We start from the raw sequence: 12230 nt of genomic DNA, 5'->3' as shown, positions 1-12230 counted from the left end.
GGAATGCCTAAAGGCAGCTGTTCCCAAAATGCAGTAGAAGGTGAACTTGAAGAGGAGTCTAAAAATGGAGGAGAAAACCTTTTTTGTGAAGGATTCAAGCAAACTCCTCAGAAAGATAAAGTTAAACTTGACAAGGAAGTATCAGTTAAAGAAACAGGTACTCACGAATTGCACCAAAGTAGGCATGGTCTGGAGCTGCTCAATTCAGATGGTGATTGCACTGCAGAAAATCAAAATAGATCAAGCAGCACAAACTTGGATTTAGGAAAAGGTGAGGAAAGCTTGGAAGCGAATAGAGAAAACCCTGAAGTAGAGCGTAGAAACACAGATATTCTCAAAAAAATATCACGGAAAAAAAGTAACCCACTTATGCTAACTCTTCCAGAAACAAGTAGTGCAGTAGAGCAATCCAATTTTGCTGGAAACATTGGTGAAACGGTACAAAATATACATAGTTTAAAGGGTGACAGAAGTTTCAAAGAGGTTCCTACTGGGGAGGAGGAAGAAGCCCTTATGGAATCACAACATGAAGCAGAAGTAACTATAAATAACAATGTTTGGGAGGCAGATGGCTCAACAGCTGAGGGCATGCAAGAAAGTAGTAATGAGGCTTTAGGAACAGTTATCAGTGCTGATGATAAAGGAAAGGCGATGCAAAATTTTGGCAAGTTTGATTCTTCCATAGTGAGGTTAAAAAGCCAGCAAGACGGGGAGGCCAGTGACCATTCTACTGAAGGCCAGGTGTCAGGAGGAGTGAAAGCTAGCGAGGTCATGGTGAAAGCAGACTCTTCACCAAGCGGTGGGAAAAAGAAGAAGTCAGAAGGAATTTCCCTTGGGGAATCGACACGTATTCGCTGCGATGACTGTGGTTTTTTAGCAGATGGTTTGAGCGGACTAAATGTTCACATAGCCATGAAACATCCTTCAAAAGAAAAACATTTTCACTGTTTACTCTGTGGAAAATCATTTTACACAGAGAGCAACCTTCACCAGCACTTGGCCAGTGCTGGGCACATGCGAAACGAGCAGGCAAGCGTGGAGGAGCTGCCCGAAGGAGGCGCCACCTTTAAGTGTGTGAAGTGCACGGAGCCCTTCGATTCAGAGCAGAGCTTGTTCCTCCACATCAAAGAGCAACACGAAGAGCTCTTGCGAGAAGTGAATAAGTACATTGTGGAAGACACTGAGCAAATAAACAGGGAGAGGGAAGAGAATCAAGGCAACATCTGCAAGTATTGTGGGAAGATGTGTAGAAGTAGCAATTCCATGGCCTTCCTAGCTCACATCCGTACCCATACAGGTATGGAAACTCTCTCTTTGCAAGTGGTCTCTTTCAAACAGCGTGAATGATACCATTGGTCTTTTTCTGCTTGTTAATCTCTTTAACATTTCTTATAAACTGCCATTCATATTGCCCTATGGGCCCCTGATGAAATTCAAATTTACCTAGAGGGGTATGAAAATGCAGTGACCAAAGGGCAAAAAATGTAAGAACACTTTAAGAGCAGTCACCCTTCTGCTTTTTGTTTCATATAGAGTGATTTCCTTCCCTTTAATCTAAATTGTAACCATTAATTGGTTCTTAAATTTATATAATGAAGCAGTGGTGGTTTGAGAGAACAATTAGCTGTTCTTTCTAACTTCCGCTTCCTTGCAGTTGTTTAATATCCAAATTGTTTATTTCATTTCAAGTCAGTTACACTTCCAGCATTACATAATGCTTCAGGATAGACATTTGATATTACATCATTCCTAAATAAATACCAATAAGAAGCATCAAGAGCTTTTTGTAGAAATAAGTTATGGGAATTGGAATTGGTCAGCCTTTTTGGAAGGTAGTGTGTAAGGCTGATGTGATGCACAGGGATGTAGCATCTGATTTAGTTTCTGTGCTGATCACACTTTCAATTCATTTTTATGTTTAATTTTAAGTGGAAAATTTAAAAACATTTTTGTAGAAAAATGCATAAGCTGCAGTTCTAAATTTATGTAAAAATTCACTGCGATGTTTCTATAAACCTGCCATACATTCTTTATTTTAAATAGACAGCTTTTCTAAATCACTGAGCTCTGCTTAGACAAGTGGTGTCTCCATGGTTGAATTTATGAGTGGATTTGAATAATAAATTCACATTTCAATGAACATATTTTCATTAAAACTGTAAGGTTTATTTTACTGTACTTTTAAATAATGGCTTATTATGGAAGCTATAGTTTAAATTCATGCAGTATTTGAAACTTAGTGCATGGTTACAAGGAAGAGAACAAAAAGGTAAGAAAAAAGAAACATAAAAGAATGGTAATTCCTGCCATAATCCTAAAATAGTTGTGTAAGATTTTTATTAAAAGGCAAGGGCGTGACTGGACCACAAAGTTTAAAATCAATCTCGGGGAACACGGACATTGTATTTCAAACCTTTCAAAGTATTTTACTATAACTGCAGTATTCATGTATACCAATAACTCACTTAATACTTGCAGCATTACTTCTATCTTGTCAATAATGTAGTTATCTGTATTGCTTCAGCTAATATCCAGCTTTGAATGCAGTGTTAAGTCTTCAGAGGGACGTTCATGTTCACATGGTCAGAACAGCTGTATAAGCCCTTAATATGCCCTCTTACGGCAGATAAAACTGAATAAAACTAAGGGGGAGGATGCTAATGGAGCTCTCTTTAGAATTCTTTATGCAACTGTCTGGTCAAGACATGTTGCTTATAATTGATGTGTCCATTACTTGAATTCTCTTGTAATTATAGTCAATAAGTCTTGTAAATGTGTTAAAGCTCACTAAAAGCATACAAATTCAAGAACAGAGTAAGGCTAATAATTTAAAATAATCAATGTAGGCATTTCAGCACTTAATTTCCCTTGTGTGTTGATAGCTGATCATTCTTAATCCATTAAGATTTATTTAGTCGTTTACAATGCAAAATAGGTTTGCACTGGTCACTTGTGCCATTTGAAAATGTCCACCAGGTTAAGTGCAGAATGTAGTCCATTAGTCTTCCTTGACTATATGTATTAATTGCATTTAAAATCAAGTTAATGTGGATGTGAAAGTGAGGTAACTATCAATATATGACAAAGCAACCCTACTTACATAAGTTACATCATTGATTGTAACATTTAGTAAAAGTTAGTGTACTTTTTAACGTCTTGTGTGTAGGTCTTATCATGAAGTATATTTTTATTGTGCTTTCGGATGGCCTGAAATATGCAAAGCAGTAAAGGAATACATCTCATTTTGCAAGTCATTTTTTGGTGGTGCTTGTGGAGGGGGTGTACAAAGGTTACAGAATGGAGTTTTATCTGCCCTCTTTCTCACAGCACCTTTAGATGAAATGCTTTTCTGATGCTTTTCTTATTCACATAAATAGTAATGCGGAGACTTTTATTAATAGTTAATGGGAAGAAGGCTTTCTCTTCCAATCTGTATTTTCATATTTGTGATTTCCTTTGTGTCTTATAGAATCTTTCTTCCAATCTGTATCACCATGGATGCAGTTGAATAAGAAACAAATATTTTTGGGTTATTGGGAGTGGTGGCAGAGGGAAATGACCTACTCCACCAACTGTATATACACTGGCTTATAATGTTGGTGAGGCAAAGTACAGTATTTCTAGCTTCTCATCTGTTCCAGGGTAACACCAGGTACACAATAGAAGCAGAGCTGCACATTTTCGCATTTGTTGTTCTGATTATGTGCTTTTAAAAAAAAATCTTTTGTCAGCATCCAGATGTGAATATATATGTTTATATATGTATGTATGTGTAACCATGTCCAACTCCTTGCCTTCTTTTTTTTTATTGAGTAATTGGCGATGGTTTGGGGCGGGGGGGTAAGTGAAGGAAAAGTTGTAGGAAGATGCAACTAATGATTTCCATTAATAGAAAAATAATGTTCCAAAATACTGTTAAATAATGTAGGAGATTTTCACATTGCAAATGAAAGGGAAGCTTTGCTAGAGAGGAGATAACAAGTAAGTCCATCACATGTGACAAGTGAAAATGAGGAATTGTAAAGAAAAATAAAAGGAGTAGTAGAGGTGGAAGACTTTTTAGTTCACAGTTGATGCAGGTCCCATAAACTTAATTAACAATCAAGATCTGAGGAAAAATCACCTGCAACCACATCATCTTTGTTTCGTTTCCTCATCAGATTTCTCAGTTAATGGAAGGTTTGCTCAATGTAAGTGCGGTATCTTGCTCCCCATGTCCTAAACATAGGAGGAAATGGGATGATGATGTTTCATGCGGCTGTGTTCACTTTGCTTTGGGCCTCAGCTACGCCTGCAGGTGCAGATGAACTTGCCTTTGGCTGGCTTATAGCTGAGGCAGCGAATTCTTCTTATAGTTTTGGGTCTCTATTGACAATGTAAAATAAAGACTATGAACTCCAGTCTTCTCTGTAAAACAGTAGCATGGTTTGTGTCTGTCTGACTTGAACTCTTAAATGTAGTCTATTTTCAGTTTGGTGGTTTTTTGGGTTGCGGTTCTGTTCCCTGCCTCCCCCCCCCCTCCCAATTATGTTGTTAAAAACCTTATTGTTTACTGCTACCATCAGAAAATGTACACTTTGTTTCCATGCCATAACTTGTGGATAAGGTAATTCTGTGGCTTTTTTTTTAAAGTCAATTGGTTGGAAAGATGCTATATTGAAAGTATTTTTCTCATTTTCCTGTGAACTAGAAGCCAAGTGTGAATCCCATAGTATCACATTTAACATAGCATATGAAAACCATTAAAGTTGGTGATAATGTAAGTATGGCTAAGAAATGGTTAATTGCTTCAACATTGTTTCAGATAGCCTTATGGTAAATACAGATTTTTTGCCCCATAAGTTTAACTCTTAATGCCTTCATCTTAAGTATAAAATTTTGGGTTGTTCCATCTGAGAATGTACTGGAACAAATTTGGCACCAGCAACCTAAAAGGGAGATGCACTGCTTTTGTTTCAGGTGATAAGTACTGAGTGGAGCCTGCCAGCAGTTGAATTTTCATGGAGTTTAAATGGAGATGTTAACAGATATTCAGCTCTGGATCGGAGAAATAAATAAAAAACCCTCAAGGCCTCAGTGATTTTTGGATGAGAGCAGTCAACAGAATAATACATTTCTGTATTGTCAGCACACTGTAGCTGCGATTGGTCTGAACTCGAGTTTTTCACAAAGGAGTTGTGTAAATGGAAGCCAGCAAAGGTCTTGTATGGAAGTCCTGCGGGACACCTGCAGTAACAGAATGAGGAACAAATTTACAATTTAATCAGTAGGAGAGAAACTAAGGGAACATAGGACTGAATCCACATGGTATTTGAATTCTATGACAAAAAAGAGCACTACAAACACCAATATGTTTAAAAAAATAATTTCCGACTGTGGCCTTGATGTTATTAATTGTGCAGTTAGTCTTTAAGATCATAAGTTAAAACATCAACTTCTAATACTCTTTTATTTAATGCAAAGCTAGGCTGTTTTTTATTTGCATGGGTCTCTTTATAGAATGCAGTGTTGATTTGAAATGTCACCAAATTAATGATTAATTTAGTTTTATCAGGATCATTTAAATAAACTGGGGGTTTTCAGTGTGATTGATAGAATGTGATTGCTGTTAGCTGCAGTCTCAACCTGCTTTTGACATTTAAACATATAAAGCTGACTAGATATAACCATTCAGGTGCTAAATATATTTTACATCTACTTCCAACAGTAGAAATGGAAGTATTAAGAGATCTGGCTTCATTGTCATTGAACTGTGAAATATTCAACCTTGTCTGCCCGTGCTTAGTACTGTTGACTTTTTTATTTCAGTTAGAAGATTAAAATTAAATGCTTCATTTTTCGTCAGCTTTTGGGAATTAAATTGAAATTTAAGACTCTAAAAATTTTTACTAAGATCCTCAATTTCACCAATGGATTCTTGGAGGATATTCTGTTTTCAAGGGCAAAGCAAAAAGGTTCATTGATCAAGTATGATACAGTGCAACATTTTTCTTATCAGAGCTCTTTATGTATATTTATAAAAGATCACATATTTCATATTATGCTTAACTGTATTGGAATAAGTACTTCACAAAACATATACTAAACATAATATGGAGACTCTGTGACCATATTGTACTTACTTTTAACTGCAATTCTATGAAATGATTTTGATTTATTGATTTAAGGATTTAGAGGTCAGAAAATTGGGAAGTGCTACAGCATGCTTTAGAGCGGTGTTGCTGTGTAATAACATGGGGACTGACATGTGCCCAATTTAACTATTTCAGTAAAAAAAATAGTTTTTCCATCCTTGAGAGAGGATCACTGTTAATTTAGATAGACAAATAATTTGACTTTTTGCTGAACTGATCTGATACAAGGAATAGGCCGGTACTTCTTCCTTGGAGAAATAATTTCAGAGTTCTTTGGTCTGCAGTCGACTTTTAATATTAAAGTTTGTTTTTGAAATAAATAATAGCCAAAATGTCAATACTTCTGGTTTGCAGAATAATCATAAATTCTTGACCATAAAACAGTCATAAAGGCATAATATTTTATCCACTGTATATTCATACATTGCATGTCATTACAATAGCTAGGTGATGAATCATTTTCTCTGTGTGACAGAACAAATCTGAAATACCAATGCTAATGTGAAATCCATTCAAAGTCGGAAGACTTGTAAAATTACTTTACTGTAAATATATTTGCTTAAAAACAAGTACATTTTGCAGTTTACACCAATATCAAGCCACTTTAAGACCATTACCATTACTTTAAGACCATTTCAGCATTTGGAAATGGGGAAAGGTATAGAAGAATGTTTGCCATCTTCTTGTCTTCTCATTTTAATATTTTGTGGGTTTTTTTAATAATTAAAAAAAAGAGTAAATGATTATTAGAAGTTAAGACAGTGGTTTCTGTGATCTTGAACTTAAGGAAACTTTAATGACTAATGTATAGTATATACTGCCTGTGTCTTGGGAGTTATAAATTTATGTACGAGATACTGGTTTTGTTAGGCGAAAATCTCAAACAGGTTAAATGTGGGATAGGCTCTTTTAAAGGTTATTTTTTCCCAGGATTTTTTATTTCTTTAACCGTGGGTGATACATTATTCTAATTCAACTCATATCTTATGCTAAATTTTACTTAGGATCAAAGCCATTCAAGTGCAAGATATGCCACTTTGCAACAGCTCAGCTCGGAGATGCCAGAAACCATGTCAAGAGGCACCTTGGGATGAGGGAATACAAGTGTCATGTCTGTGGGTGAGTAAATTGAAACAGTCTCCACCATGGTTAACCAGGAGAAGAGTGCAGGATATGCATTGTTTCAGAATTGAAAACTGTGATGTGAGCAAGAGTGGCTAAAATTATGCATGCATATCCTCCTTTCCATTGTTATGGTAAATTCCTTAAATACAGTTATGACATTCTTTTCCCACTTCTAATCCTGCACTGAAGATGAGCAATTTTATGGGCTACAAGGTCAATTTGAACCTGTAATCTGTAAATTGACTAAATTATAGGATGTTCATTCACATTGCCAGGGAGAACTGTAAATTCCATTTAAAGACATAAAAAATATATAATATAGACTTTACTGTGTGGGGTTTTTTCTTTGCTATACTGTTATAATTTTAGTACCATTAACAGATTTCTGGACTCCATTAGGGTTTTCATTCTTTACAAAAACAAAACAGAAGACTGATTTTTCAAACAAACGGATCTAAGATATTGCAGGCATAAGACTTTAAAAATAAATTGAAGTCTTTTATGTATGCCTGTGTTCTTGTTTGTTACCCAAAAAATCTTGTTTTTCTTTTTTACTTAATCGTTATTTCCTCAGAAGGATCGTTCATAATGTTTAATTGTCCTTCAAATGTGTTGCATTTAATAGGAGGCATTGAGACTCCTTAATGCAAAACTAATTAATTTAGCAGAAATGTTTAAAAGGTTTTAAAATGCCATGGCATATATGGTACATCATAGGACATTCAAAGTTGGATTTTAATACCCTAGTTCTGATTAAAAATATATTTTAGTGTTATTATGCTGGAGAAATTAACTAATATATGCATCATATAAAAACATTTTACTCAAACCTATGTAACCTGCTATAGCACTCTTATGGCTAATGTGTAGAACAGCACAGGTTCAATTAGATGATGCAGTGCACACATGAATGGTGTGGTGTGATGTTGGGGATAATATCCAGCAGGAGGGGTTTTTTTAGCCTTAGTATACTGGTCTACTGCAGGACAAAGTGAGTTACGCATTTTAAAGGACAACTGAATCTTCAGCTGAAGATGCAGCTGAGTGATTTTCACTGATTCATCTCTCTGTTTTTCAAATAACTTTGCATGCAGCATTATGAGATACTTTGGATGTTTTTACTCACTTAGGAAAATTAATTGCTGACTTCTTGAAACATGAAATAAAAATGTATGAGCCTAATTCTTAAGTCCACTGAATATCAGTAGTAGAATAACTTGTGCTACTCTTTATTTTGCAGCATGTTTAAAATTAACATTATGCGTGCTAGGCTATTTTATGTTGTTTGAAAAATCTTATTTACTCTCTCTGCTATGTGAATTGCTGAGAATTTGGCATGGAAGATGGTTAATGACTACAGATCCACAAAACTGTTTAGCTAAGGCTAAGCTCTGTTCTTTAGAAGTTGTCAACAAACTTGACAATGGTTCTTTATTCAATTCCCTTTTACCTTAAACTGAAAAATCTTCATATTATTTAACTATGTTTAGATGAGAGGAAAAGTGAAAGAATCTCAAAATAACTAATACCTTATCTTTTACAAAAAGAGAATTAAAGTGATTAGGATTTGGCACAGTACCTTGTTTTTTCAAAAACTCATCCCTTCACTTCAGGATTGACATGGTCTTAGAATCTGTCTCAGAAATTACACAAAACTCAGTTGCAATTTATGATGGTTGTGGAAGAGAGAGATGAAAACATCTATAGTTGACTTAAGCTGTGGACTTGAATGTTGGTCACTTTGCTAAGCTGATTGCTTACTGTACGTTGCTGTCATGTCATACCTGGTAGCCAAGCAGGTACTCATTTTCCATTTCTGTGTAGTATTGTATAGCTAATTTTCATCAGCAATGTGAAGCTGTGCTATTTAGATATGACAAAACAATCACCTGAAGAGACGTATACCACAATACCCTGTGCTCACAAAAATCTGATTTATATACCTGTGTAAATAATCATCACGTTTCACTTAATGTGTACCAAAAATGTATTTTAAGAATTATACATTAACACTGATTTAATTGGAAAAGACATTTTTGTACTGTAGCTAACAATCCTGAAGAATTGAGCAGGATTTGAAGGAAGAATGACCAGAGCAGTTTGAACTGTAGTCCAAATAATGAATATGCCATCCTTAAATGTGGAAGAAGAGAAAAAAGTAATACGGCCTGTGCTGTATTTCTGCTATTTTAATTGATAGGATTGGGTAGTGTGTAGGTTAAAAAAATAAAGTAGCAACATAAAAAAAAAAAATTGCTAGGATTGGCTATCGGATTAGTGGCACTATAGAGCATTGGTACATTAACACCACTGACAATGTCAATTCATTATCATTGATGGCTAAATAATCTTAGAAATGCTCAGTGGACCTATTAGTTCCTGAACATAAGCAGCTCATGCTGCATTTCTTCATTAGCTTTAATTGCTATAAATTTTACCTTTTTAAAAATCATGCTTTAAAAGGTGAAGTGATCTTTCAGGAACATTAACTCTGTAATTTTGTCACAAACAGAAGGTCCTGCACTATGTTTTCTTTTCTGCAGTAGTTAATATTCTATCCTCTGACTTTTAGATTCATAGTAATAAGCCCTCTGCTAGTTGCGAGGATAAATTGTGTTTCAAAAGCTTTTGAATCTACTTGGGCACTTTTTAAAGGTGAAATGTCAGTGCAGCATCATGGTATAGTGTGGTCTCAAAATACCACTTTTTTTTTTTTTTTTTTGACAAAAATTCTCTGGAAATTTTTGTCTTTAAAAAAAAAAAAAGCAAAAAGCTGTATCTGTGGTGTTGTTTTAGGAAGGGTTTGATGTGTCTTAGTTTTCCAAATGATCCTCATATTTACATGATAAAAAGTACACAATATATAATTCACTTAGTTGTTGAAAAAGGCAGTAATTTTGCTGTGTTGTTTTATTTTTTTTAATTGAAGTTCAGGGTTTGTTTTTCTTCAGCTGCACAGCAGAAACTACATGACACAGAAATTGGACACCGCTAATGTTTTAACATTTGGAATAAACCGTCTGCTACTCATTTCCTTATCACAGATGTGTGTTAATTGTTTTCTTTTCCATACCCATGGCTGTAAAATATATCCCATTATTTCAGAGGTAGTATCTATTTTCTGCGAGTAGCAAACTGCTGCACATTTGAATTTAATTTTTGGAAGTCTGGCTCTGAAATTGGCTGATACCATGGCTTAGATGAGCAAATTTCTTGGTTGCCCAGCATTTAAAATTTTTGTTTCATTTTTCTGGTGAAATGCAGTGAAAAGGCTTATCATGCACTTTTGAAATTTTATGCCTGAGGTAGAACATGAAAAATGCATTATTCTGCACTTCAGGTTTTTAACAGAATTTATAGGCAATGTTTGATTTAAAAATGCATCTACTATTCCTTTGCCTTTTTCTTGCCTTTGCTTTCAGAAACAGAATTTTTGGGGATGTAGTTACGTGTTTCAAGTAAGAGTGGCTGCTTCTTTCTTTTTTTTTCTCTTATTTATGACTTCTTAAAAATCTACTGAGGAAGATGGGTATAAGGTAGGTTTGGATTTTTAGGAAAATTTTCAGTATTGAAGACATGCACGTAAACATTTTTTATTACCTTCCTAAAAATTGAAAGGACATTTGTAGTAATGTCTTTATTATGTTTATTCCATCTATAGTATCCCATATATAGTAAAGTGCTTTAAGGAACAAAAGTAAGTATTTGTATACACAAAGGGATTTGGAATGGGGTGGAAAAGGTTGGGGTTTTTTCTGTATTTTGCTGAAATAATTCCTTCTTGTGGGGTGGGGTTTTTTGGAGGATTTTTTGCTTTGTTTTGGTCTTTTGGTGGATAGAGGTATTTATCTTTTTTACTTTCTGCTCCTCAGTTCTTGATTTGCTTTGAAACTCCTTTTCCCAATTAATTCTGGAGATAAGATGTTCTGCTAAATAAATGCTTTGCTAAATTCGGTTATTTTTTAAAGCCTCATATAAACAAGCTTTGAGGAGAGTTCTAGTGTCCCAAACATGGAAATAACTTCACTTTTGCTGCTATTGTTAATGCTAAGAATAGTTTAGAAATCTTAATCTGTATAAAGTTCAGTATTTTAATGACACTGGTTGCTTTGAGAATGTCTAAAGAAAAATACTCGCCTATATTGAATATAGTGGCTAGTAGAGCTTCATACTTTATAGATCAGCTTTGACCAGCTGCATCAAAAAAATCGGCTGTACTCCTGTGTGTTGTGTTCTAAAAAAATCTTCTAGATTTTCAGATTTTTTTTTAACTGATTACTGTTAATGTCAGGCTACTTTTAGTGAAAGCCTGCTCTTAAGATTGCTTTTAGCAAGCAAAAAAGACTTATTCATAAATTTATTGGTAGGAGCAGGAAAAACATTATATTTTCAAGGATGCCTTAATGTACTGTAATATAAATCAATTATTTATACTTGTGCAGTTTGGGAAATCTTAAATAGAAAGTTGCTACTCTAGTAAAACTATTTTTGTGTGGTATTACCTAGTTTTTGTGCATTAGAAGGGATCTCTGTGTAGATGATTATAATGTCACTTTCTGACCTTTGCAGCTTGAATAATTGTAAATCATTGCTTCATAACGTGTCAGAGAATGTCTGTACTAGGCAATTAAATGGCAGAATATAATAGACCAAATTATTGCCTGTCATGTTTTCAACAACACAGTTAGTATTTGAGTTACACTTAATCATTACGTGCATTAGCAACTTCATTGGAATCCAGCTTCAGGCTGAGCATGAAATACATTACATTATTTAAACCTCTAATGGTAGAAGTCATTTATTTGTGTTGAAGTGTACAACATGCAGAGTTTCATAAAGCAAGGAACACTTGAGAGCTTAATTTATCCAAATCAAAGTCTAAATGCAGATAAACACAAGTGGCAAAAATTAGTAATTTTTATAGGCTGGAAATATTTAAAAATACATGGTTGTGGGTAATTGTAGGCAGCA

The 12230-nt window shown here is 34.6% G+C and overlaps 1 protein-coding gene across 1 annotated transcript in view; it reads left to right on the top strand.

Annotated features, from left to right (window-relative positions):
• Positions 1-12230, top strand: part of ZNF407 (zinc finger protein 407) — a 330523-nt gene that overhangs the window by 11533 nt on the left and 306760 nt on the right. The window contains exons 3-4 of the mRNA XM_035896932.1: positions 1-1297; positions 7139-7253. Of these exons, the coding sequence (XP_035752825.1) occupies positions 1-1297; positions 7139-7253 (1412 nt within the window). The remainder of the gene's footprint in view (positions 1298-7138; positions 7254-12230) is intronic.

Source organism: Egretta garzetta, unplaced genomic scaffold (genome assembly GCF_000687185.1).
Source record: "Egretta garzetta isolate BGI_Z169 unplaced genomic scaffold, ASM68718v1 scaffold126, whole genome shotgun sequence".
Taxonomy (NCBI): Eukaryota; Metazoa; Chordata; class Aves; order Pelecaniformes; family Ardeidae; genus Egretta; species Egretta garzetta.
This window is presented reverse-complemented; position numbering and strand designations above follow the sequence as displayed.